This window comes from Anolis carolinensis, chromosome 6 (assembly GCF_035594765.1).
Source record: "Anolis carolinensis isolate JA03-04 chromosome 6, rAnoCar3.1.pri, whole genome shotgun sequence".
NCBI lineage: Eukaryota > Metazoa > Chordata > Lepidosauria > Squamata > Dactyloidae > Anolis > Anolis carolinensis.
This window is the reverse complement of record NC_085846.1, coordinates 11,101,707-11,127,821: the sequence shown is the minus strand read 5'-3', so window position 1 is coordinate 11,127,821 and position 26,115 is coordinate 11,101,707. Positions and strand designations below refer to the sequence as shown.

The following is a 26,115-nucleotide window of genomic DNA, read 5'->3' as shown; positions in this document are numbered from 1 at the left end:
TAATCTGTGGAAGAGGCCTAAGTGAGGCCTAACTGTGCCTGTCCCCTGGGCTGAGTAGGTTGCTAGGAGACCAAGTGGGCGGAGCTTAGCCTTCAAACTGGCAGCAATTGGATAAAAAACTATAATTCCTCTCCCTGTAATTAGGACTTTATTTTTCTTTTCTTTTTGTTGTATCAACCTAGAGCCGTGAATGATGGGTTGTGTTGTCAAATTTCAAGGTTGGGGGACCTGTAGTTTTGTTGTTTTGTCCGCTGCCCTGATGCCATCACTCTTTTATATATATAGATCACTAACTGAGTTTTAAGTACACTGTTTTTTTTTCTTTTTGATTTACCTGTAGAGAACTATAGTTATTGGAAAACTGTAGGAGAAATTTATGGAAAACCATAGAATATCAAGGTGATAGATCTGGTGTGCCACAGCTGTGCCATTTGTTCCTTTATCTCTTGAAAGATCGTAAGATTAAGTCTCCTTTAGAGATGTTGTTGTTCGAAGCCCTGGACTGCAAGAGGATACCAACATAAGTGAAGTTGGATGTTGTCCACTTGCTTTTGTGTCATGTGAGAATGTTCCCATGTAAAAACACCTGAGAAAAATAGGTATAGTTATTACTTAATGCAGACTACCGGCATTTATGTTTCATTTTTTGATCCCAGCGCAAGATTCTTGCTTCCTGAGCTCAACGGATCCCTCTGCTCTTCCCAGTATGGAGATGACCGCTTCTGGTCCCGTTTCCTCTATCCTCCAAGATCTGGAGGAATCCCGCAGTCGACTCTTATGTCCCATTACTCCCACGGCCTCATGGACGATCACAATGCAAACTCCCAGCTCCTGGAACAAGATGAAGCCAGGACCAGCACAGGTAAGGTCAAGGCTGGGTTGGTGGCAAGCACGAGTAGTCTTTGTCATTGGGATTATAACACGGTATCATGCATGTTATTATATGCATATATATTTCATGGGTTTCATTAATTTAATCTGCCTAGGAATCTCTAGGTTCTCCAGCATGACCTTGTGTTCAGTGTCCGCAAGATATTGATCACAGTCATGCTGGAAGACCTAGAACAGTGGTTCTCAACCTTGGGCCTCCAGGTGTTTTGGACTTCAGCTCCTATATTTCCTAAAAGCTGGTAAGCTGGCTGGGATTTCTGGGAGTTGAAGTCCAAAACACCTGGAGGCCCAAAGGTTGGGAATTACTGACCTAGAAATATGTAGAGAGGAGAATTCTTTGGGCATTTGTAGGTCCTATAGTACAATTCTGCAGTCAGCTTCTAGAAGGGTGTTCTCTCAGATAATAACAGTTTGTTGTTATTTTTATTTTATTTTTTACTTTTACAGGGGTCCTGCACTTCAAAGCCGCACAAAGGGGTTATAATAGCATTACATGTGTACATTTATAATAATAAAAATGTACAATCACAGTGTTACTTAGTATCTGTGTCAGAGTGTTATTTACTTTTGGAGATCCCATTAGGTAGTTTTCTTGGGAAGATTTCTTCAGAATGGGTTTGCTGTCACTATCTCCAAGTATCATTATGCCTATGCAAACATTCCAAAATCCAAAACGTTTTTAAGGGATGGTCACTCTATCCATGAAGGCATTTAAAATGCATTAAAAACTATATATGATCTTTAAAAATAAAATCACACAGCATTAAAAGCGCAACCCTACTTAATTTCAAAAGACTAATAGCACAAAAATCTTTTTATCTGGTGACAAAAAGAAAGCAAGGATGGGACTACCCTGGCCTTCCTGTGGGAGCAGCCACCAAGAAGATCCTCTCAAATGAGCTTGAAAGATAATGGGACAAAGAGAAGGACTCCTCCAAATGTTAATTGCTTTTTTATTTTGTTTTCCAGATAGCACCATGTGCTGGTGCCAAGAAACCTCTGCCTTATTCTCCTTTCTCTGAATCTAACCCACGGTGGTTGGAGAACCCCTTCCTGAAGCAACCAATTTCTACCCCCTTGGTTCTCCAGGGGCTGGAGGAATCCAGAGCTCGCCTGTTGCGACCTATTGCTGTCTCTGCCCCCAAACTGGCTTCTGTGGAGCCTTCAGAAATGCAAGTCCGCTTCCAAATGGATCCTCAGCACAATCTCTTCATCCAGACGTGCCCAGAGTGGCAACCAGCCTACGGAGCTGAGGATAATACTCTGGAAGTGGAGCCACTGCAGGTGAGAGTGAAGCTGAAAGGGAGTTAGGATCTCCTAAAAGCCATAGATTCTGATAGCCAAAGTTATGCAAAAAGAAGCACTTCAGAAAGATTTCTGCTCTGATAACTTTGATCAGCCAGAGAAGAGTGGAAGGAGGAACCGGGGCTTCCAATTCTGTGATAGACAGAACCATCCAAAGACATTTTGTTGCTCAGAAATGGTGACTCTTCACATTATCTCTACAAAAGTTAGTTGGATTGGTAGTTATTCTGTCTTCACTACTAGGAATGGGATACTAGTATCTGCTACACCTGAATGCAGGCTGTCCGTCCGATAGGTGGAGCTCCCGGTGGTGCAAAAACCTTTATGCCGGCAGGACTGCTGACTTGAAGGTTAGGTTGCTGACCTGAAAGTTGCCAGTTCGAATCCAACCCAGGGAGAGCACGGACTAGCTCCCTCTGTCAGCTCCAGCTCCATGTGGGGACATGTGAGAAGCCTCCCACAAGAATGGTAAAACATCAAAACATCCAGGCGTCACCTGGGTAACGCCCTTGCAGACAGCCAGTTCTCTCACACCAGAAGCGACTTGCAGTTTCTCAAGTTGCTCCTGACACACACACACACACAAAAAATCAGATAGATATATGCCCTATCCATTTCAGGAAATAAGCTCAGTTTGAGGCAGTAAAGCTTTATTTAAGAAAAACAGGTTATTGTATACCAGTTATTGTTAGAACTGGTAAACATCATAAGCATCAAATATTTCACATGATATATACCCCCATTAGACATAATGCAATATAAGTTATACTTTTTCCTTCATTTGGCCAGGTAATCAAAATCCCATCCTAACTCTCTGCTTTCACACAAGAAAAATCATGTTTTCTCTCTTAACAAAACCCGCAACTCAATCTGAACAAGATATTCCCAGATCCCTAGCTAAGGAGATTTTGGCTGTACTACCCTGCTACTAAGCAATTTATTTTCCTAATACGTTTCCTACTTTACTCATCACCCCATTACATATATGAGCATTAAAGCAAGTATAATATAATATAATATCACAATGATACACATATAATTGGGTAGCTGATACTGTAGTACAGTGCAATACAGAAAGCATGTTTGGTTATACACAATCGCCATATATAATTGTATATGGCAAAGGTATATGTCAGGACAGAGGGAGCATGGCACGACTTAAGGATAGGCTTGTGACACTGTCTTAGATGGTCCAGAGCAGGCCAAAGAGCACAAAGCCTTCTCCTTTAACACCTTGCCACCCCTTCGTCTCCGATCAGATAAAAGGAGAGTATGATTTCTGCCTCCCATGTAGCATCAACAAGATGGAGATGAAATGGACTTTGATGGAGCGATGCCAGAGTATGTTCTGACAATCCCAGAAGACAAGTTGAAGGTGCAGCCAGATGAGAGTGAGCTGTCTAGAGAAGAATTATCATTGGAGATTGAAGATCAGGATGTGAAAGAACAAAAGGTAGATATGGTAGTTACATGCCCTGTTTGGTGAATGGACACACATATCCCTGGAAAAAAAAATTTTTTATGTGTCTAAATTATATTCTACACAGAAGCTAGTGTGGTATAGTGGTTTGATTGCTGAATTAGGGTTTGAATCAGCAGTCAGTTATGAAAAATCACTGTATGACCTTAGGAAGGTCACATTCTCTCAGTCTAAAAGGAAGGCAATGGCAAACTCTCCTGCATATGGTACAATCTGTGGGATTGAAACTTGCTGTCTCATTTATCTGACAAAATATGCCTCTAGGCATTTTCTAGATCCTCCAATGCGACCCTGTGGTATTCTTGGGCTGAAAGTAATTTAGTTCAATAGGATTTGCTATTATTTACACATTAGTATATCACTGCGAAGTCCAGGAACGTAGCCCCTGCAGATATGGAGGTCAGAATATAGGTCTGTGATGGACTTTGCATAAACTTGCTCCTCGATACGTACCACCTTGAGCTTAGTATCTGCGATGCCAGCTTGTGACTTAGGGCTCTCACCAACTCCTAAATCAGGCCTTGGGAGAAACTTAATGCTGAATCTCTGCTCAATATTAAAAGTAGGGTCAGGCAGGAGATCTTCAATGGAGAACCTTAGACAGCCTTTCGCCTTTCTTTCTGTCTCTTTTTAGCTGATGCTGTTGAGCTTGGCCTGCTGCTCACTGGTGGAAGGAGCAAAGTTCGGGAACCCTCCTGGAGAGCTGCAGCAAGCATTGACGCAAGTTTGCAAAAGTCTCGCAGAACACGACCCTGAATTCATCCTTAAGGTAAACAGGGAAGATACTGGGAGCTCAGTTTCCAGGGCTGCATCCAAAGACTCAGAAAGGGAATGAAGCATTATGAGTAATCCTGTGCCACAGGTCAATTTGACCCCAAGGGAGTGAGCCATGATAAAACTATACCTATAGTTTACAGAGCTATACCTCTGAGGATGCCTGCCATAGATGTGGGCAAAATGTCAGGAGATAATACTTCTGGAACATGGCCATACAGCCCAGAAAACACACAATGACCCTGAAAAGTTTCTTCTCTAGGAATTTGCTAGATCCTTCTAGGCAACTTCTGGAGAAACTACAGGGTGTCTGAAGAAGAACTCCCTATTCACCATTGAAATTCAATTGTGAATAGGGAGTTCTTTTTCAAACACCCTGTACACCATAGAATTGCCAATGAGGACATACTTTGTTGAACATGAATAGGTGAAACCACTAGTACAGGTCTTAAAGTACAAGGGTTGTACTGTATTGTTAAGTTGCTCTGGGTCCCAAACTGGGAAAAAGGCAAAATATAAATTAAATAAACATGCAAATATTCCCACCCATCTCTGATTTGTAATGATCTCCCTAAAAACCAACTAAGCAACTGCAGCAAAGCAGTCAACAAGAAAAGAAAATGTAAGTTTTATCATGGCTCACTCCCTTGGGGTCAAATTGACCTGTGGCACAGGACACACAACACACAACAACCCTGTGATTCCAGCCATGAAAGCCTTTGACAACACAAGAAACTTTTCATTAATTAGGGTTCCTTACTATCCACAGCTTTCTGTTTTCACAACAGGTTCAAGAACATATCCTCTCGGATATGGGGATCATAATGTCTATGTTGAAATGAGCTAACTTGAACGTTATGCAGTGTAATAGATGCTAATATGGTGTTCTGGCTTGATCATTGGACTAAAACTCTGGGAAAAAGGGTTCTAGTCCTTGGTGGGCTGTGGAAACCTTGGGCAAGTCAAACTCTCTCAGCTTTAGAGGAAAGCAAAAGCAAATCTCCACTAAATAAATCCTAGGAAAACCTTATTCATTAAAGGGTACATTGGCTGAGAGAGCATGACCTGCCCAAGATCTTCCAGTGAGTTTCCAAGGCAGAGCAGGGATTTGGTCTCCCAGCATTCTGCTCCAGAACCTACTACAACCTGGCTCTTGGGTCCGCATTTAAAAGTCTTTTTGACTATTGGTGATGCCTTTCTGTTTGGGAGAACTTCAGAGATGTCCCTGTCTTCTGTGGGTGCCACTTTCTCTTACAGGTTGCCTTGTACACCCGCCAAGAGCTGAATATCCGCAGCACCGCCAACTTCCTCCTGGCTCTGTCTTCTCGCATTCTGCCCTGCCGCCCTCACCTCCGGCGCTATTTCTGCCACACAATGCAGCTGCCATCCGACTGGATGGAGGTGGCCAGGATCCACCAGGTAGGAGAGAGCACACTTATTCCTCCGTTGTGGCATTTTCCTTCGGCAGGGTCTTCCAGTACTAATCCGATGATATCAAACTCTTCATTTCTGCTTTTACTGGCCATGCGGGACTAATCTTCGTTGTTCTCTTTGGTTTTTAGAGCCTTGCCGGGGGAGGCGAAAAGGTGGCTTCCATGCCATCCTGCCTTCGTGCTTCGATGGCAGATAAATTTCGACAGTTTGATGCCTACCAACTGGCCAAATATAACTCCCGCAAAAGTAGAGGGAAAAAACGTTGTCGGAGGAAGGTCAAGGTAGGATATATGTCTTAAAAGGAGCCCCTGGTGGCACAGTGGGTTAAATCCTGCTGATTAAAAGGTTGGGTTGCTGACCTGAAGGTTGGCAATTCGAATCCAACGTAATGCAGATGTTCTCCCTCTATCAGCCCCGGCTCCATGCGGGGACATGAGAGAAGCCTCCCACAAGGATGGTAAAAACATCTGGGCAATGTCCCCTGGGTAGCGTCTTTGCAGACAGCCAATTCTCTCACGCCAGAAGTGACTTGCAGTTTCTCAAGTCGTTCCTGACATGAAAAGAAATGTCTTAAAACAGTTTGCTTAAGTCCATCTGCGATGTCCAACATTTGTTGCCTGTTTCATGTCGGCATGTCTTGTATTTATGCACTGAAATTGTTTACTAGAGGTTCTTGTCTTCTCAGCAAGAACTAGAAGAATATCCTGAGGAAGTATTGGAAAAATTCTCGGTGACTTCAGTGAAACTGAAAGACCTCCAAAGAGTTGTAAGCACTTCCTGGGGGGAGGAGAGGTCTGGGACCCCAGTTCAACTTTCAAGGCATTGAAGTCCATAAGCATAGTTAGTTCAGAGCCAAAGAATGCAAATGCAAAGCTTTAGAAGATTTATAAGAAATAAATGAAATGAAATTGGATGATCGGAGAGATCTCATATATTATATAAGTGGGATAACGATGCAGTTAACATGCCTTTAAGGGAGCAAGTGGGAACTCAGTTTCAAATATTTCATTGCTTTTCATTAAATATACAGTAGAGTCTCACTTATCCAACACTCGCTTATCCAACGCATTTTTGTAGTCAATGTTTTCAATACATCGTGATATTTTGGTGCTAAATTCATAAATACAGTAATTACTACATAGCATTACTGTGTATTGAACTACTTTTTCTGTCAAATTTGTTGTATAACATGATGTTTGGGTGCTTAATTTGTAAAATCATAATCTAATTTGATGTTTAATAGGCTTTTCCTTAATCTCTCCTTATTATCCAATATATTCGCTTATCCAACATTCTGCCGGCCTGTTTACGTTGGATAAGCGAGACTCTACTGTACTTTGGTACCTCTGTAGTTGGGGGAGGAGGAGGGAAGGATTGACTTTGAGATAATTTTAGGCATAATCGACTAAATGGTTATATGAGAAGTGATAGACATCACAATGTGTAAAATGGAACACTTATACTCAATAAATAAAAATAAAAATGAATAGATAGTTCAGGGCCAAAGAAATCTTAAGCATGGATGAGAACTCCAGAGGCCATGGAGCAGAGGTGAAGATGATAGATAGACATTTGGCACTCAGTGTGCATTCTGTTCAATTTCAAAAATTCTGGAAAAATGCTTACTTTTCCCTTGGTTCCTTCTCCACCAACCCACAGTTTCGACAGAACATGTATTCCAGAAAGGAGCATCCAGCGCCACCAAAAGATCCCTTCTCCCTCAAGGCTTTGATCCAGCGCCTTCACATCTCTGAACCAGCTCAGCATGTGATGAGTCTCCTGGGAAGGAAGTAAGGCTACTCATTTATCATGTAACGGTAGCGGGTTAGCGCTTAGCGGGTTAAACCACTAAACTGCAGACAATCCTGCTGTTTGAAAGGTCAGCAGTTGAAGTCCAGGTCGGGGTGAGCACCTGCCATCAGCCCCACCTCCCTGCCCACCTAGGAGATCGAAAGCAGAAATGTGAGTAGATAGATAGATACCGCTTTTTTAAAGTGGGGAGGTTATCAATGGCGCCCATAAGGCAATTTGGTTTGGAGGACATCTAAGGACGATAAAGCTCCTTGGCATGGAAAATGGAGTCACAGCACACACACACACACATACACACACACACACACACACACACACCCCCGTGGCCGGAGTCGAGCACAGCCTCCGGATGCCGGAGATGAAAAAAGCTTTTACCTCTGTCTATGTATTGTCTATGTATTGTCTGTCCTAGTTAATTGTATAATGGCACTGAATGTTTGCCATATATGTTCTGTAGTCCGCCCTGATTCCCTTGTTGAGATAGAGTGGAATATAAATAAAGTATATTATTATTAACTTAGGAGAAAGAGACAATGTGTTCTTTAGAGGAAAGAAATCTCTGTAAGTAGAAGAATTAGTGACCTTAATTTTTCATTATGAATGATTGAAATATGCTGGAGCTAAATCTGACATATGTTAATCTCGTCACTCCTAAGGAATTCATGGCATTACTCTCCTACATCAGAGGTGGGCTGTTGCTTGTCTTTTTATTTATTTGTACCACGTTTTTCTTCCTGTTTGGTATTCCACTGGGCCTTAAATTTGACACATGCTTTAGGATGACTAATGTGCTGTAAAGCCATCTCTAGTTTTGGGGGGGGGGTTACTTAGAAAACCCTTTTCTTTGTTTTTGGGGAGTGTGAGGAAGGGCAAACGTTTAATGGTTTTGCTTGATATTAGGGAGCAAGGAGGACCAAACTGCCATGTTTTGGTGGCTTTCTACTAGTTTCCAAACAAAATCAGGTAAAATGAAGAAAAAAATAAACATGCCTGGAGATGGTTATTTGGGGATGGGGTAGTTCCTGGAAGGCTTTAGGGGCTGGAAAACAGGATCTGAAGCTGCATACAGCATTTGGGCTGTTCTTTCCTGACTTAGCTGCAATCATCACATATGCCAAAGGAAACTGGATTTTTCTGCAACAATAATATATATCTTCTAAAAGTATCAAGATGGCTTGACCATTAACTTTGCTGAAGACTGCTCCTTGTAGAGACTGAGCCTGTTAGAGCTGGTTCGTTAGCTAAAGTTGGGAAAAGAAAGCAGCCAGGAAAGTGGAACATGGAGCTTAGTGGGATTATACTTGCTGGGAACATGTTGTGGGCCTCTCTTTCCCCACCTCCTTAGACCTTTCCATCCAAAGTCCACATACTAGCCTCTGATTATTATGCTAAAGCAATTCTCTCTTCCTTTGCTAGCTTACTATTCTATGAAGACCTGCTGATACTACTATGTGTACTGCTGCTTGCGTGTGTACGCAAACACATACCATATACAGGCAGTCCCCGAGTCACAAACAAACGACGCTTAGTTAAGGAGAAAACAAAGTGAGAAAAATCTATTCACACCTGAAAGAGTTATCTTGGGGAAAAGGTGTTTCCACTGAAGCTTTATCACCAGTCCTTGTTTCCATAACAAGCCACATTTTTCAAAATCCAATTTCCACAGGGACAGAAAGTGAAGATAAACCTTTTGGACAGGGGTGTTAATCCTTTCTTATGCTATCCAAAGCTAAACATATTATTTTTTTTAATCAGGGTAGACCTCTACCTCTATGCTTTCCATGCTATGGCTACATCTGGTATGGATTATCTCTTACGTTGGAATGCCCAGGAACACCTCTTTTTTGTCAACTGACTCATACTTGTACCTGCACTTCAGAATTCACCACAATGGGTGCGTCTCCACTGTAGAACTGATGCAGTTCAACACCACTTTAACCACCATGGCTCATTGCTATGGAATTTTGAGAGATGTAGGTTGCGAGACACTGGCATTCTTTGGCAGAAAAGGTCAACATTTGCAAAACTATCATTCTCGTAATTCCATAGCATTAAGCCATGGCAGTTCACGGGATGTGCAATTGCATTTATTCTACAGTGGTCTACCTATGTCTTCTTGAATGAAAAGAAGGTAGACCACAGCACACCTCTGTTTAACTTCTGATTCACACCATTCCAGGTACCCTTCGGATTTGCAAGCCTTCTCCCGAAGTCGCCTTCCAGGACCCTGGGACTCCCGCCTTGCCGGCACTCGCATGAAATTGGAAAAACCCCAAACTTGGGATCGAGAGTTGAGCGAAAAGGGAAACCAAGCCTATGTCTGGGAAAAGCTGATTGGTAGGTTCAAAGTTCTCGAAGACTTATTTTACTCTGCTGCTCAAGCCATCTGTCTCAACCTGATCTCACAGTAATCTTTTGTGATCAGTTCAGGTTGATTTTAAAATGGGTTTTCTCTTAAGGCCATACAAATATTTCCTGATCTAACATTCCGGGTCAATTTGTTGATGTGAGGTGGGACTTTTCTAATTCAATTTAAGGTGTAGGTCAGAAAACCTGTGTGCCTTGTGATGTAAATATACGATTGGGTAGTGATTCAGGAGCAGATACTAAATCATTTACATTTCCTCATTTTGAAACAATCAAGTTTCTGGTCCTCAAGGTGTCTGCAGTGAAATCTCAAAAGCTGGGTAGAAAGGAGTTTCTTGGGGGCTGTTTTTGGATTGCCAGTCTAGTAGAAGCCAAGTCTGAAACTATGGGTTTCTATTTGAGGTTCTTCAGTATCTCCTACCTGGCATGTCATAGTTTGGTATGGCAAGAGAAGGTTAAAGACCTTGTAGCATTACAGCTACCACAATTCCATTGCACTGAGCTATGGAAGATAAAATGGTGCCAAACAGCATTAATTTTTCAGTGTAGATACACCCTAAGGCACAAAACAGATGCTTTTAAGCAAGACCTGTGATTCTTCTTGGCAGATGCTGGGAAGCTACCTTTCATGGCCATGTTGAGAAACCTACGCAGTATTATTAAGTCTGGAGTAAGCGAGAAACACCACGAACGTCTTTTGAAGCGCCTGGAAGGCAAAGTAAGACCCTTATGTGTATATATATGTGTGTGTGTATGTGTGTGTGTGTGTGTGTGTGTGTGTGTGTGTGTGTGTGTATATATATATATATATATATATATATATATATATATATATATATATTATGAAGCTATAACAATAGAATTTCCCGACTCTGCTCAGTGTTATATATTTTGACTGGTAGGAAGACATCATCATGTCATCTTCTCCACTGATGTTTTAATTGAAGACATTACGTTTTTTCTTCAGATGTATTCCATGCAAAGCACTGAGTTATAGATATAGCCTTCTGTCACTATGTAAATTAAAAAAAAACCTGTTCTTGTTTTGAAAGTGTTATTTCCTGTTTAATTGTGTAATACTTACTTTGAAAGTAGTTGTTACACTCCAGAAACTTCAGTTTTGTGGCTACCGCAAACTATGTTGAATAGGTTGAGACTCTGTGAGGTAGTCATTGAAAAACTATAGCAAAATGTGCTGCAGAATGTCCTGTAAAAACGAAGTTTTTGCACTTGAATAAACTTTCCCCATGTTTTTATGAGAGAACTAATTAGTAAATTACATTTATAACCCAGGAACAAAAATCATGCTACATAGTGTAATTAGGAGGCTGTTTGAGTCGTAACTCCAAGGCATTGAAACATAGATCCCATGTAAAAGAAAGAGAGCTGAGGGATGTGCTTAGGAAATTTGGGTGTTATTTGTCTTTGAAACAATACTAGTCATTATAATAATCATGTGTGCTGAAGCTGAAGTACTAGCATCAGTCACTAGATTGTAGATGTTCCTAAGCATTGCATAAGTTTGCAATTGATGTGATGTGCAAAAGAGATGAAAATAATATTTTTTGGAAACAGTGGATTTAAAAAAAGAGTGCAACAAGATTCTGTACAGTTTAGGCTTATTCTTCGTACACAAACCAACATGGATTTTTGTGCAGAAAAGAGCAAATACAAGTTGTGCCCCCAATAAGAATTTTATCCCCCAAATTACATTTTCCTTCAATTCCCGAAATCTAAGCTTTAGCACAGCAGGTTAAATCACCACCTGCAGTAAATCTTGTCAATTATAAAGTTGACAGTTCAAAGTCCTGGTCAGGGTGAACTCTTGACCTTTAGCCCAACTTCCGCCTACTTTCGAAAGTAAAATGTAAGTAGATAAATAGGCACCGTGTAAAAGCAGGGAGATATTTTAAGGCAGCCATAAGGAAATGCCAGAAAAATTGACACGATTCGATCAAGGAGGAAGTTTATGAACAAAGCTCTTTGGCAGGGAGATGGAGTGACAGCACCCTTCTATGGCTGGAACCAAGCACAAGCCTCCAAGATGCCGAAAATGGGAAAAGGCTATATATATCTCTATATATGTACAGTTGTCTTGTCTTGTTAGGATATAAAAACGGCATTGAATGTTTGCCGCATATGTATGTTCTGTGATCCGCCTTGAGTCCCCTTCAGGGTGAGAAGGGCAGAATATAAATACTGTAAGTAAAATAAATAAATAGTATCTAGCCAAAAGCTTTACTTCAACACTCTTCAACTTATATACTTGCTCCTTTATCCTTTATCTAGCTAGTTAGTTTTGGTATATTATCTGTATTTAATCGCTTTCAATCTCCTTTGGGAGAGAAAAAAGGGATATAAATCCATATAATAATAGTGATGATGATGACGATGATGGACGTTTCTTTCTTCTCTCCAAGGATTCTGTGATCCGCAGCAAACAGCTCCCATTTCGCTTCCTGGCAGCCTACAAGGTCATTTGGGGGCTGAAGAAAGACATCAAAGAAAGCGGTGAGTCCTGACTAATTACATGGCTAGTGTTTGATTTTTTTGGGGGTGATATTCTTGTGTCTGTAATGGCAATAATTGAACTTTATTCACAGTCAGTTAATCACAAACCACATCAGAACGTAGTCAAGAAGCCATAATTTATTAACGAAGAAAGGCACATTGATTACAGGAAGATGAAGGTGTTTGCTTTTGCCTGAATCTTCAGTTGGAGAGTATGTCATGATCCAATGCCAAAAGATGCCTTCACTTGCCTGCCAAAAGGGAACAAATATTCTCATAGACAGGAATTGCCATAGAAGGGAATTGTATTTGTAAGCACTGAAAACATGGCCTAAAATAGGAAAGGAGGCTGCCAACTGAACTTTTGTTTCTCTCTTCTGATAGAAAAGAGATTCCCATCAATTCCTAAGATCATTCAAATGATCCTGAAAGAATTTGGTTCCAGGGTCTCCACAAAATCTTCTCACTTTTGGAGCGCATGCGACCAGCGTGCGTGCATGCATATCCCAGTGGTCAAGCGCTTGGTGACAATCAAGATTAAAAAACTGCGCAAGGCCAGGTGAGGATTGCAGAGCGGTGGCAATTGTAAGCCTATAAGCAACACAAGGGTTTGAGGACGGGATGAGCATTAATGTGCATGCGCACAAAATCCAAGGTCCTTGCTTTGGCCAAGACATCTTAGATCAGTTTAGTCCTACTTCTTATATTATTGTTCTAGGTTTTCTTCCACCCTGAACCCTTGAGCAAAGACAGAAGGGGTCAAGAGTTTCCAGCTCCTAGGCTCAAAAATATATTGTCAATGGACACAATACACACTGCTTTGCTTGACTCCCCTGATTTCCCAATAACATCCCCAAAATACAAAAAGAAGTATTATTTTTAATTGGCCAATTTTATTCATAATCTACAGTATATCAGTGTGTTCCCAACTCTGGTCTTCCAGGTGTTTTGGAACATGTTTTGATGCTTAATTTGTAAAACCATAACGTAATGTGACGTTTAATAGGATTTTCCTTAATCCCTCTGTATTATTCAATATTTTCGCTTATCCAATGTTCTGTCAGCCTGTTTATGTTGGATAAGTTAGACTCTACTGTAATAAGTAAAGAGAGCAAAACTATCCTCAATCTAGCTAGGGTAATTGAACTGAATGAACAACAGGAACCTGGATATCTCTATGTAACTATTACTTCAGTCTCTGTTCCATAGTCCAATAATATTTTACTTTTATAATTCTTCAGACCAAATATTTCACCTCCTTTTCTATCTGTTCTAGGCCAAACCTGACCATGACCATTTTCAACAAATGAAAATGAAATTGAATTTAAAACTCCTAAATTATGGGGATGGGGAACTGGTTTTTGGAACTTCTCTGCCTTATTCCAACATTGCAGCGGTGTTGGATGTGAAGTCTGGATTTTTCATTGGTGTGCCTTCTTCCCCTCTTCTATGCATCTCCCATTGCAGATGTATTCTCTACAGCCAAGATACCCTAGAGCGCTACTGCCAGGCTCTGGAGACCGCGATCCGTATCTCTGTCCGCCATAACTTGCCCCCGATTCCTGGACGCACCCTCATCCTGATTTCATGTGCCCGTGAGATGTACAGCTATTACATGAGAGCCAAGGAGCTCTGCTTCCCAGGTTCAGGACAGGAGGATGTCGACACAAGGAGCCGCAATCCGCCCATAGTTAGTAAAAAATAAAAAATATCTTTGCATAACTTTGTAGGTTTTCCTGTTGTGCACAGTTTCCTATTTTCACAATAAATTGATAAATGTATCCCTCTTTGCTTTTCCAATTTATGGTAGCCCTACCACAGGTGGATGCAAGAAGAAAGCTGAGTGAAGGTCCAAGGATTGCAGAAGCACAATGGCATTATCTGTGTCTGTCTCCTGAATTCAATTCTTCTTCTTCTTCCCTCCCTACTCTTTGACATGAGTCTGCTATACAAATCAGATACTGAATTATTCACATGATAAAAGGATTAAGGGCAGAGAAGGTGTCTCATAAGTCAAGGTTGACTTGATGGCCATTAACAAGAATAACGTCTACAGATAACCCTCCACCATGAAAATGAAAATTTGTGAATATAAGAAATGTGTGTAATTTTGTCAATCATGTAACTATCTCCCCCCGATTTGACACATTTACCTTTTGGCCCAGACTCGTGTTTGATATACCTGTTTTAACATTTTATCTTGTAAGATTGTCCTTTTTGATTGTTTTACTGATACTGTTGATTTTTTTGTTGTAAATTTGTGTTTTTGTTTTGATTTTATACTGTGATGTTGGGCTAGGCCCCATGTGAGCCGCCCCGAGTCCCTTCAGGGAGATGGGGCGGGGTACAAGAATAAAATTATTATTATTATTATTATTATTATTATTATTATTATTATTATTATTATTACCTAAAGGAGCACCTCTCTGGCATAGAATTACACTGGGTGACCTAGAGATTTCTGGAGAGGTGTTTTCTCTAGGAATCTATAGGTCCACCAGCACAACTCTAGCATAGACATGCATTGGAAGACCCAGAGATTCCTAGTGAGATGTTCTCTGAGTCCTCCAGCATGACTCTGTGGCCTGTGTCCACTACAAGCTGACCATGTGGTTGCACTGGAGGACATAGAGATTTCTACAGCAACATTTTAAACAAATAAAGTCAAACCCGCAAACATGTAAGGCAGACTGTAATTACTACGTATTCTCCTATTAACCAACCTTGCATCTTCACTTAAATAAGAAACTGCTTTTTATTCCAAGCCATATCCTTGATGTATCTTATCTACCTGTGAGAATGGACTTCAAAGGGACTAGAGCCTTGTGCCTGAATTTAAATTATTTAATTCCTTTCTAGAAACGGGAGGTGGCCATGTTGTTGGGCTCCATGGTGTACTCTGCTGCTGAAAAGGCCCAGGTCTTCCTTTGTGACCAGTGCAATATCTTGGAGCCTGTTCCCCTGACAGGGTCTGTGCTGAAGGATGTGCAAACACTAAAAAGTCTGGTAAGACCTGAAATGTGGAGGGGAGGGCTATGAGTATTCAGCACCTAGACTGGGGATGCGATAATCTTTCATCAGATCTTTTGTGTGGGAGCGGAGGCATGCGTAATCCTTCCCACAAATAGAAAAAAAATTATAAGTGGAAATAGATCATCGAAAAGAGATTCTACCCAAACAAAGAGCTGTTGATAAAAAAAATAAGAGACTGGTTGATCTTCCGTCTTTGGACACACATGGTAAGCCATATCTTAGGAGTGATTTAATGATTTCTCTATCCCTGCATAACGGGGGCCTGGAATAGATGCCCCTTGTAACCCTTTCCAGCTCTGCAATTCTGTGAAAATTGCCCTTGTAACACTTAGCCTCGGTCAGTTCAAGCGGCTAGTCCTCACTGATCTCATTGACATTTAGAACATAAGACACCCTCATTGTTACAGCGAAACATTAATCTGTATTGAAAGCCAGCATGTTCTAGTGGTTTGAGTGTTGGATAACAGTTTTGGAAACAAAGGTCCGAATCCTCATTCGGCCACATGAACTTAATGGATGAACCTTCAGTAAGTCACACTCTCTTGACTTCAGAGGAGTAATTCCCCTAAAATAAATCTTGCTAAGGAAACCCTATAATAGCTTTGTCTTAGGTCATCATATGTCACATATAACGCAACTACAACAACTAGGCGAAAGTTAGTTAAAGTAGACAAGAGACATAGTGGTGTCCGATATACCTGAAACAGCATTTTTTGCTTACGCAAATATACTTTAAATTCCCTTGTGTGTGTGTTTGTGCAAATATATACTTTACAGAAGTCCCAGCTTTTCTCTCTGCTTATTCCCCCTTCTAGAATATACGTTCCTATGGTGAGAAGAAGCGTACAGTCAGCGACATTGTCACAGACCTCCTCATTCGGCGACAACATGTGAGTATTGGAGACATTTGCAGTCTGTGCATCAATTAACCATCTTCATTCGTGGGTTGACTCTTTATCAAGAAATATTGTTGTTAATCAAACATGTTGACTAGGTTTGATGGGAGTGATAGTTCAGGAACATCTGAAGCGCTGCACTTTGCCCATCCCTGATTTAGATCCCAAACTTGGAAATGTTACTACAACTCCTCAAATTGGAAGTTGTATTCCAGAAAAGGTAATTTTCCAGTGCTCAGATACCTGATGGATTGCAGGTTAATGGGAGCTTGCTGAATTTCACCAGAAAACCATGATTTGTAAGCTCTGTTGCTTCTATAATGATAGTCTTCAGGAGATGACTGTGGTCTTTGGGCAGAGTTTTCAGAGTTCTTGCAAGTTCATTGACCCTCTGTATTTTAATTCCTTGTTCCAGGTGGATACGATCCTCTTGCTCAGCAATCAACCCGAGAAGATTCGTGGCTCTTGCTTGTGGCTTTATCGCAACAGAGTGTCTCCAGGCTGCCTCTTTGTGAATGTCTGTGCTGAAGCCGTGTAAGTAGCAAGCAGCCTAGCTTGGTCAGCCCAAATTACAGAACAAAATGCTCCTTCTCCCTCCTTTCACTTCTTTTTCTGTACAGAGAAGCCAAGTGGACCAATACTTAAAACTCTCTTCTATACCTCCTCCAAGATCACATTCTCCACTGCAGCTGGAAGCAGCAGGTCAATGGTTGCAGACATTTTGTCCTCCAGCTCCTTGAAATCTGGAGTGTTGGCCAAACTGGTTGTAGCTTCATGTATCCAAAACCCCAAAGTTTAGAAACCATTGCTGTAAGAGTTTCTGGGCAGTCTAGGTGAGATAGAGTTATGTGTCTGTGCGACACACAGCTGGATGACAGATTTCTTAAAGAGTTGACATGATACCATGTTCAAATATTTAAAAGGATGGCATACTAAAGATAGATTGAAATGGTTTTCTGCTACTCCAGTAACTAGGACATGGAGTAACAGATTCAATCTCTGGGAAAAGAATCTGCTTCCTAGGGCTGCGTCATTACGTCGTGTACTATGAGTACTATGATAAGAGTATGGGTACTATTTTCTGGCTTCCTTTTTATGGCTTATCTTGGGTTTCTTGGGTTTCCATATTTAGAAAGAATGTCCTATAATGTACTGAATGTTCTTCACTCCTACTTTCCCCCCATGTTTCCATTTCAGGAAATCAAGGACGTTCAATAATAGAAATGAGGTCGTGATGGGTGGATTCAATGAACAAGTCCTCAGGTGAGTCTGACAGATGTTGAGTCGGGTGAACATAAATATGGAGAACCTACTTGTTCCATGTTGGTATCAATGTTTAGTTGCTTTCAACTGAAGGTGAGGACCACAGAGTGCTTTGCCATCTTAAAGAAGTTTCTTTCATGAGTATTGATGGCTGGTGGCAACCAAGTCTTGAAGAAGAAGTCAAAATGGACACTGCAAAGTAGTCATGAACTGTGTGTATATTTTTAATGTGAAAGATTTTTTTTTTAAAAAAAATGTGAAAGATGCATGTACATGCTTAACTTTTTAATATCTTTGGAAGGTTCATGGCAGAATGTGGTGACTCCCGATTCCTCGACCACGTTGAGAAAGTTGACGAGATCCATGGCCTGCCCAAGAAGCAGGGAGTAGTGATGGCCAAGCAGGAAACTGGGACTGCACCATTGATACTTGGCCGCAAGACCAGGTGAGCCTGAGGAATAGTAGGGCTTTGTGGGTTGACTTGAAATATGGAATTTGGGCCAGACTCTTGTTTTTCCTTTTAGGTGGCATTCAGTCAGAGTTTTTGTGTCTTCCACTTTCCGTGACATGCATGGTGAACGGGACCTGCTGATCCGCTCTGTCTTTCCTGAATTAAGGGCACGGGCAGCTCAGTTCTGCCTGGCAGTGGAAGACATTGACCTGCGTTGGGGGATCACGGAATATGAAAGCCAGCGGAACAGGTATGAGACAGGTGGGGAAGAACATGGTGACTCTATAGTTAAGGAAGACATGCTGTATGACTTTGGGAGAGATAAAGCAAGGTATAAAAATAATAATAATAATAATAATAATAATAATAATAATAATAATAATAAATAAATAATAGTGTGTGTTTGTATATACATGTGTTTATTGGGATGAGATGTGTTGCCAGATATACAATGAGTCTTCAACATTTCCTGGAGTTAGGGCAGGGCTGTCAAACTCATCTTTATTGAGGGCTACATCAGCCTTATGGTTGCCTCCAAATGGCAATTGAATCAATCAACAGAGAATCTGTGGTTAGAGGGCCAACTATCATTTTTTTACATAGTGATGAGTGCTGTTTAGTTTTACCCAATTTGAATTCTCAGATGTTATGGAACGAAAATTCCCACCACTTTTGGTTATCCGCCATGTGGACTGGCAATAATGGGAATTGCAACCCAAAAGCACTTGTGGCTCTGAGGTTAAGGAAAAGCTAAAGGACATTTTGAAGCCAGGTATCGTATCCACAAGCCTTGTATCTCAATTCAAATCCCACTATCCTGACTAAACAAAAAATGCAATTTTCCAGATGTTACTGTATCACAACTCCCATCAGCTCTACTCATGGTGTCTGATTATGAGGAATACAGGGGTTGTAGTCCAGTGTCTGGGGGCCAGATTTGACCCACAGGCCTTGTGTTTGACACATGTCCTCAACACAACTCTGTCGTCAGCATCTGGCAAGTGACCATAGGGGTCACATACAGCATTTTTCACAAAGGGCTACTGGGCACTGGGAATGGAAAGGGCCTTCCAACAGATATTAGGGAGCTTTCTAGGCCAATTTGGAACATTTAACCGTTGAATAGCCCAAGAAAAGCCACTGCCCAAGGAAGTATTTAATATTTCTCTGTACAATATCGTTAAAATGTTTTATTTTTCTATGATCCCTTGTTACACCAACAAAAGCCATCAAGAGGATTTCATCTTCAATCTGAAAACCCATGTAAAATCTATATGGCCAGTCCCCCACATCTGCTGGGTTTAACGTCTGCAGATTTGATTATGCTGGGATTTGATGAATATGGTTTTTATAGTTTCTCATTCTCATTCTTGAACTTGCCCTCTTTCTCTCTAGACAACTAGAACTCTGCTTGTCTGAAGTCTCTCAGAGTCAGCTGTTCATTGGACTTCTTGGGGAACGTTATGGTCATATCCCCAGGGAGTATTCCTTACCAGATGAACCCCAGTACGAATGGGTGAGTATTTCTAATAAAGGATGAGCATCCTGTATCTGGAATTTTAAAATCCAAAATAGAAGTAGCTGAGATAGTGGGACCTTTGCTTTCTGAAGATTCAATTGTGCAAACTTTGTTTCATGCACAAAACTATTATGAATATCGTATAAAATTATGTGTACAAGGTATCTATGAAACATAAATAAATTTCATGTTTAGACTTTGATCCCATCTCCAAGATTATGAAATATGGGTATTCCGAAATCCTCAATAAATAAATAAATAAATCCAAAATCCAAAACACTTCTGGATAAGAGATATACAACATTGGTTATATTTTAGAATATTTCTAAAATGACTTGGTTGCATTTAAGGTGCCAGAGAGTCACGTTTTGTTTTCTTACAAACTGTTTGCCATCTAGAGCTCTCCATCCATTAGGGGTTTTCTATATGTGTACTTGAAAGAAGGTGTTCTCTTTGCATTGTGAAAAGTTAACATGCATTTGTGATGCATTTCCTGCTGGAGGAAATAGTAGAGATGGCGGTGGAAAGGACACCTTGCAAATTAGCAAGTAGAAATCAAAACTGAAATTTCCTGATCCCAGAGGCATGCATTTTGAAAGCAGTGAGAGAGGACCAAGAGCAAATCAAAATCAATGGGAAGACAAACCCAGATCTGACTTTAAAACTTCAGATTTTTGTGCATTTTTAAAGGAATGTTCAAGTTAACGAAGTTTGAATCTTGCTTTTGCAGATAAAAACCTATCCCACAGGCCGCTCCATCACTGAACTGGAGGCGCTCCAATTCTTAACTGGCTCAAAGGATCCCACGGCAGCATCCAGAGCATTCTTCTACATCCGAGAGCCAGACTTCCTTGGGTAATGCATTTTATTTTGAAGTGGTATATATAGTAAAGAACTAGACTAGTGGTTGTCAACTGTGGGTCCCCAAATGTTTTGGCCTTCCATTACCAGAAATCCTAACAGCTGGCAAACTGGCTTGGATTTCTGCAAGTTGTAGGCTAAAACACCTGGGAACTCACCAGTTCAGAACTACTGAACTAGAGGATATAGTTCAGCTCATTTGATTTTATTCCCTTATTTTAATGCATGTAGTTGAAAACAAATTTGTTGTCAATTGCCATCAAAACCACTTATGGTGATCCTATAAATAAGAGAGTGCCAAGTCATCCTGCTCGGCCCTTGGAGATTCAGGGCCATGGCTTCCTTGATTATCATGTGGTCTTCCCCTTTTCCTATTGCATTTCTGAGCAGAGTATGAAATGCAAGAGTTTAATCTATCTTGGGAAACCCTAAAAGAAGCTTTTCCTCTCTCTACTCTCTCAGCTGTAAATGCCAGAGCAGGGAAATGTTTGGTTTCTTGAGCGTCACTAGCATCACTAGTGTTTTCCCCTCTGCAAAATGACCCTTGACTTATCCATGGGTCATATCAGAATCCACAATATTGGCCCCAAACCTGCCCTTGACTTATGCATGAGGTCAACTTCTGCATGAATATATATGGTAGATTTTCTGGGCTTTAGAATTTGACTTTTCAATCTACTGCCTCTTCCCCACCTTCTCCCCTATCTTCTTCATTTGGTCTCTTTGGCCAGTTCTGTGCCAGAAGCATGGAAAGCAGATTTTTTGGCTGAGTCAGATGAAACCAAGCACCAGGTGGCAGACCTGAAGGAGCGCATTGAGAAGCATGAAGGCCTGGCCTCACTCAGCAGGTAATGTAAAGAGCCAGTGATGGATACAGTAGGATAGCTCAGCTTTTGAGCCACATCTCCTTAATGATGTCTCCCTTTTACAGATACATGTGCCAATGGGGCGGAGTAGCCCAAGGCCGGCCTTATGTCAAGGGCCTGGAGGAGTTTGGCACTAGAGTCTTGCAGGACATTTGGGAATGCCTATGGCACCAGTTTATACAGGTAGACTCTTCTTACAGGTGTGGGAGGCATCAGTATGTTCAGGTATGAACTGAGTTTACAGATGTCTGCTTTGCGTCTGGTCAATACACAAAGGAGGGGAAGAAAGGTTGCAGTCTCAAAGTCATTATATCTGCTGGCCCGTTTCCCTTGACTTCTCCAAACTTTTGAAGACTAAGCTCTGGATGTGACTTTCCAAATGGATTGGGCAACCCTACACAAATGCAATTCATGATTTGTGGAATATCCCTTATTCAGACCTCTTGACAAAACCTAGTGGCTATGGGGGCTGAACTGCTGGAGAACACATTGACATTGGAGATGTCAATAGGTCTTAGCTCCATCACAAACTATGAATACAAGAAATGTCCTCAGAATCCATAATGTTGGGAGCCAAATGAGAGGAATGTAAGTTAATGTGCTATGGTTACTTCTGGAAGCTTTAAGTATTTTAACCACTGCTCATGGATACTGGGGTGAGAGACAACTAGAAATGTGTGCGTATGTTAAATGCACAAATATAGAGTGGTAATAATGTTTAAAATGTGTGCATTAATGTGTGCATTCAAGTTGTTTCTGACTTATGGCATCCCTAAGACTTGGAATTTTCCTGGCAGGATTTGTTCAGAGCGTGTTTGCCATTGGCTTCCTCTGAGGCTGAGAGAATGTGACTTACTGTGAAAAGTGCAGAGAGACGACAATATATTTTCTAGAATGCTCTGTCTATCTGTCTCATGCCCATCCATGTTTACTTAGAAAGAGGACACGATCCTTGCTGATGACACGGAGGAGGAGGAGGAGGAAGACCAAAATGTTCTGCAAGAATCTTTCCAGGAGTTGCAGCAGAAGAGATTCTGTGCCCGGGCCAAACTCCTCCATGCGACAGCTGCCCAGCTGCAAGGTGGCAGGCTCTATGTTGTAAGCAGTGAACCAGGCCAAGGGAAGACCGTCTTTTTGGTGAGCAAAGGAAGCTAGAACTGGAATGGGAAAGATCTGGACCAAAGAGAAGCTGCAGGGGCAAAGAAGTCTCAGTGAGAGCATTTTACTAGATATTCATAGTAGAATCACTCTCCCATTGTGGATCATTATTTAGCTGGAGTGGCACCGTCTGCAATTAAGTAGGAAGGCATTTATTCATTTGAGTAAATTGTGTAAGTTTGAGAGTTTTAAGAAAAATTAGGACGGGGGGAGGAACAAAGGGAACATTTGTTGTTGTATGATTTCAGAATCATTTCTGCTTTATGATACTTTAAGGCAAACCTATTACAGGGTTTTCTTTGTAAGATTTGTTCAGAGAGGGTTTGCCATTGTCCTTGACTGAGGATGGGGAAAGCTAATCTGGTGGGTTTTGTGTCTGAGTGGGGATTCAGACCCTGGTCTGGAGGGACAGCCCCTCAGCAACCTCAGTAAGACACTTGATGTTGTACTCCAAGGCTGGGAAATACCTCTGTACTTAACACCACACTCCAATCCAAAGTGAAATAGCAAAGCAGTTTATTGAAAAATATATATGAAAAAGCAGTTCAGCAAAATAGAATAAAAAACAAAGACAACATGTCAGAAATAGTCCACAGAATTCACAGTACAAGAATAGCATCAAATACCAAGATTAAATCCAAAACATGAGATTCAGGAACAATCCTTAAAACTTGGAAGCATGGAACATGAGCAACAGGAAACATCGAACTAGAAATCCCTTAACAGGCTTGACTTAGCAGGAGCTGTATGCTCAAAAACCAACGTTGACCAGACTGGCGAAAAAGCCTTTTGGTCTTATTAATATAGACAGAAAATCATACCTTCTCCCCTGAGAAATTGATAACAAGCGTCTTGACCTTTACAAACTTTGTTGAGCAGCCCTGTGTTGACTAAACGTATACCTCCTATCTAACTGCTCATTAGACTATGCATCTGGAGCCTCCTCCTCTGAGCTGATCTCTGCGTCTGACCCTGCTTCCCTAGCAAATGGCCTCACTGGAATGTGGCCTTCAGATACACATTTTCAGGGCTTAAAATCTTCTGACTCTGATTCTCCTGCTGACTTGCAGGCCTAGAATCCCCAGTGACAACAGGTGCAGGCACAATCAAAGACTGAACTGCAACACTTGACTATGTTTGCAGACCATGAAATAAGTTACTGGGGAGCATAAGAAAAAACTCAAAAGATGAAAATTGGAAAGGATTGGAATGTTCCAGGAAAGAACGAGGCTGGTGCTGATTGAGAAGCAATGATAGCTGTGTTTGTTCCTTAAAAATGCCTTGGAAGCAAAACTATGTCATGGGGTAGCATTGTTCTAATTGGATCATTCACAGTGAGCCACATCTGGGTGGTGCAGATGCATTTTGGCTTGGATATGTGGCCACTTTATTTTTTAAAAAAAGCAGCACAAGATATTTGAGATTTGAGATGTATGTGTGTATATATAGAGAAATGCATTTGAGTATTTGTTCCTTTCCTTGGGGTATATCTTTTGTTCAAACTGAAGAACTGGTTGACCTAGGTATGATATTGCAGAAGAAACACCGAATAATAATGATTTACATAATCTACTGGTTGATAGAGGGATTTTCCCAATGGTGTTGGTTGGTTTTAGGTGACACAATAGCCTGGCTTGTTTTGGTTGAGAACTTTGACCCACACTTTTTCTTTCTATTCTTGCCATATTCTTTTACCTTAGGCGGCCCTTGCTCAGGAGCTCCGAACAAAGACCCTGCCACAAGGAGATGGACTTGCTCCCAGTTGCCATGTTGTGACCCACTTCACAAGGGCCCGGCCCGATCAGTCCGAAGCCCATGTGGTGTTGAGCCGTCTTTGTGGCTTGCTGAGGAAGTTTCTGGAACAGCCTCCAACCCCTCCCAGAAGCTACAGGTTGGCATGGGTTTAATTCTGAGGAGCTCTGTGAAGGGATGTCTTCAAGGAGGTTCTGCCTCTTGCTGGCTGGAGGTGAACAAGTCTAAACTTACAGATGACAATCCTCACACCTCCCATGTTGGCTATAACAATCCAAAAAAAGTACTTTTCCAAGCTCTGCTAGGTATAGAAAATTGTAAAACAAAGCTAAAAATTTGAGTGTTCTTTTTTCTTGCAGAGGTCTGGTTGGTCAGTTTGAATCTCTCCTACACTCTGTGGCTCAGTCACTGAAACGTGGTCGGTCTCTAGTCATTTTGATAGATGGTGCTGACCTCATCCATGCAGCCAGTGGGCAACTGGTTTCTGATTGGCTTCCTGAGCAGTTGCCCCAGGTAAGCTTTGGCCCCCTCCCCTGTATTTGGGCCAGGAGATATAATACCTCTGCACCTACTGTACGGAGGTAACATCCAGAACTTCTTTACCTCCTTCTCACGTCTGCTCTATTTATGGCTATATCCATGCAGCGAGTCAGCCTTGTTCTCAGCGTCTCAGAAGAATCAGCTCTTCTTGGGTCTCTCAAACGAAGGAAATATGTGGCCTCCATCTCTCTGGGACCTCTGGACCCCCCTGACCGAGCTGCTGTGGTCCGCAAAGACCTGGCCTTGTATGGGAAAAAGTTGGAGGAGTCTGCTTTCAATAACCAGGTAAATGGTAAAGTAGAGGCTTTTTCAGAAAGGGGAAAAGGCCCTTGGATGTTGATCCACAGTCAGGAATCCAAATGGACTATTTTGAGGGCCACGTATGGCATCCTGAAAAATGTATGAAGTAATAAAAGGTAGAGAATAAACCAAAGAAATCATGGGTCTAGTTTGTTTTCTTTCCCCATAAAATGATTCCATCTCTTTCCCCGATAGATGCGGCTTGTGCTTCTGAAACGTGGATCCCGACAACCGCTGTACCTGACTCTGTTGACTCAGGATTTGCGGCTCTTTGCTCTTTATGAGAAGGTCAGGCAGTAGTTGGAAAGATTGTGGGTGGGCAGGCAGGAAGAATGGTGACTTGGATTCTCAGTTTCTTTAGCTTTCCACCCTATTTCTCTTCCAGCTCTCCGAGAGGATCCAGAAACTGCCGGTCTCTCTTCCTCTGTTGCTGCAGCACCTTTTGGGGTGCCTGGAGGAAGATCATGGGTCAGAGCAGGTTGCAATCACCTTCATATCTCTCTGGGCCAGCAGAGACGGTAAGGCACGCACAAAAGGGCATTGTAAGAGGAAAAATTAATTGTAGTACAGTCATCCTTCCACATTCGTAGGCTCGAGAAAGTGGAAAAAAACCTTTATTTTAAAACCGTGCTCAGAGGCATCATATTCCACTATCAAACAGGTCTAACCAATAATTCTTTATCATGTTGCAGTGGAATCTCTTCCTGCAGCTTGAATCCACTATTCCTTGTCCTAGTCTCCAGAGCTACCTGAGAATAGGGAACTCTAGGTCCTCCAGCATGACTCTGTGGTCAGCTTCCAGTAGAATTGTTCTTGAGGACCTGTAAATACCTTGAGAGTGTTCCTTTTAAGAATCTGTATGTCCTCCAGCATGACTCTGTAGTTAGGTTCTGCAAGATGTT

The 26,115-nt window shown here is 41.6% G+C and overlaps 1 protein-coding gene across 1 annotated transcript in view; it reads left to right on the top strand.

Moving 5' to 3' along the window:
- The first annotated feature begins 717 nt into the window (after positions 1-717).
- tep1 (telomerase associated protein 1) overlaps positions 718-26,115 on the top strand; it is a 44,021-nt gene continuing 18,623 nt past the window's right edge. The window contains exons 1-29 of the mRNA XM_008115370.3: positions 718-862; positions 1,861-2,175; positions 3,491-3,649; positions 4,311-4,445; positions 5,708-5,869; positions 6,013-6,165; positions 6,570-6,650; positions 7,544-7,674; positions 9,876-10,033; positions 10,672-10,781; positions 12,484-12,574; positions 12,959-13,133; positions 14,042-14,264; positions 15,434-15,580; positions 16,423-16,497; positions 16,919-17,037; positions 17,701-17,766; positions 18,068-18,211; positions 18,291-18,467; positions 19,613-19,733; positions 20,467-20,591; positions 21,329-21,445; positions 21,529-21,646; positions 22,400-22,600; positions 24,322-24,512; positions 24,733-24,886; positions 25,019-25,198; positions 25,409-25,501; positions 25,599-25,731. Of these exons, the coding sequence (XP_008113577.3) occupies positions 815-862; positions 1,861-2,175; positions 3,491-3,649; positions 4,311-4,445; positions 5,708-5,869; positions 6,013-6,165; positions 6,570-6,650; positions 7,544-7,674; positions 9,876-10,033; positions 10,672-10,781; positions 12,484-12,574; positions 12,959-13,133; positions 14,042-14,264; positions 15,434-15,580; positions 16,423-16,497; positions 16,919-17,037; positions 17,701-17,766; positions 18,068-18,211; positions 18,291-18,467; positions 19,613-19,733; positions 20,467-20,591; positions 21,329-21,445; positions 21,529-21,646; positions 22,400-22,600; positions 24,322-24,512; positions 24,733-24,886; positions 25,019-25,198; positions 25,409-25,501; positions 25,599-25,731 (4,102 nt within the window). The 5' untranslated portion in view covers positions 718-814. The remainder of the gene's footprint in view (positions 863-1,860; positions 2,176-3,490; positions 3,650-4,310; positions 4,446-5,707; positions 5,870-6,012; positions 6,166-6,569; positions 6,651-7,543; positions 7,675-9,875; positions 10,034-10,671; positions 10,782-12,483; positions 12,575-12,958; positions 13,134-14,041; positions 14,265-15,433; positions 15,581-16,422; positions 16,498-16,918; positions 17,038-17,700; positions 17,767-18,067; positions 18,212-18,290; positions 18,468-19,612; positions 19,734-20,466; positions 20,592-21,328; positions 21,446-21,528; positions 21,647-22,399; positions 22,601-24,321; positions 24,513-24,732; positions 24,887-25,018; positions 25,199-25,408; positions 25,502-25,598; positions 25,732-26,115) is intronic.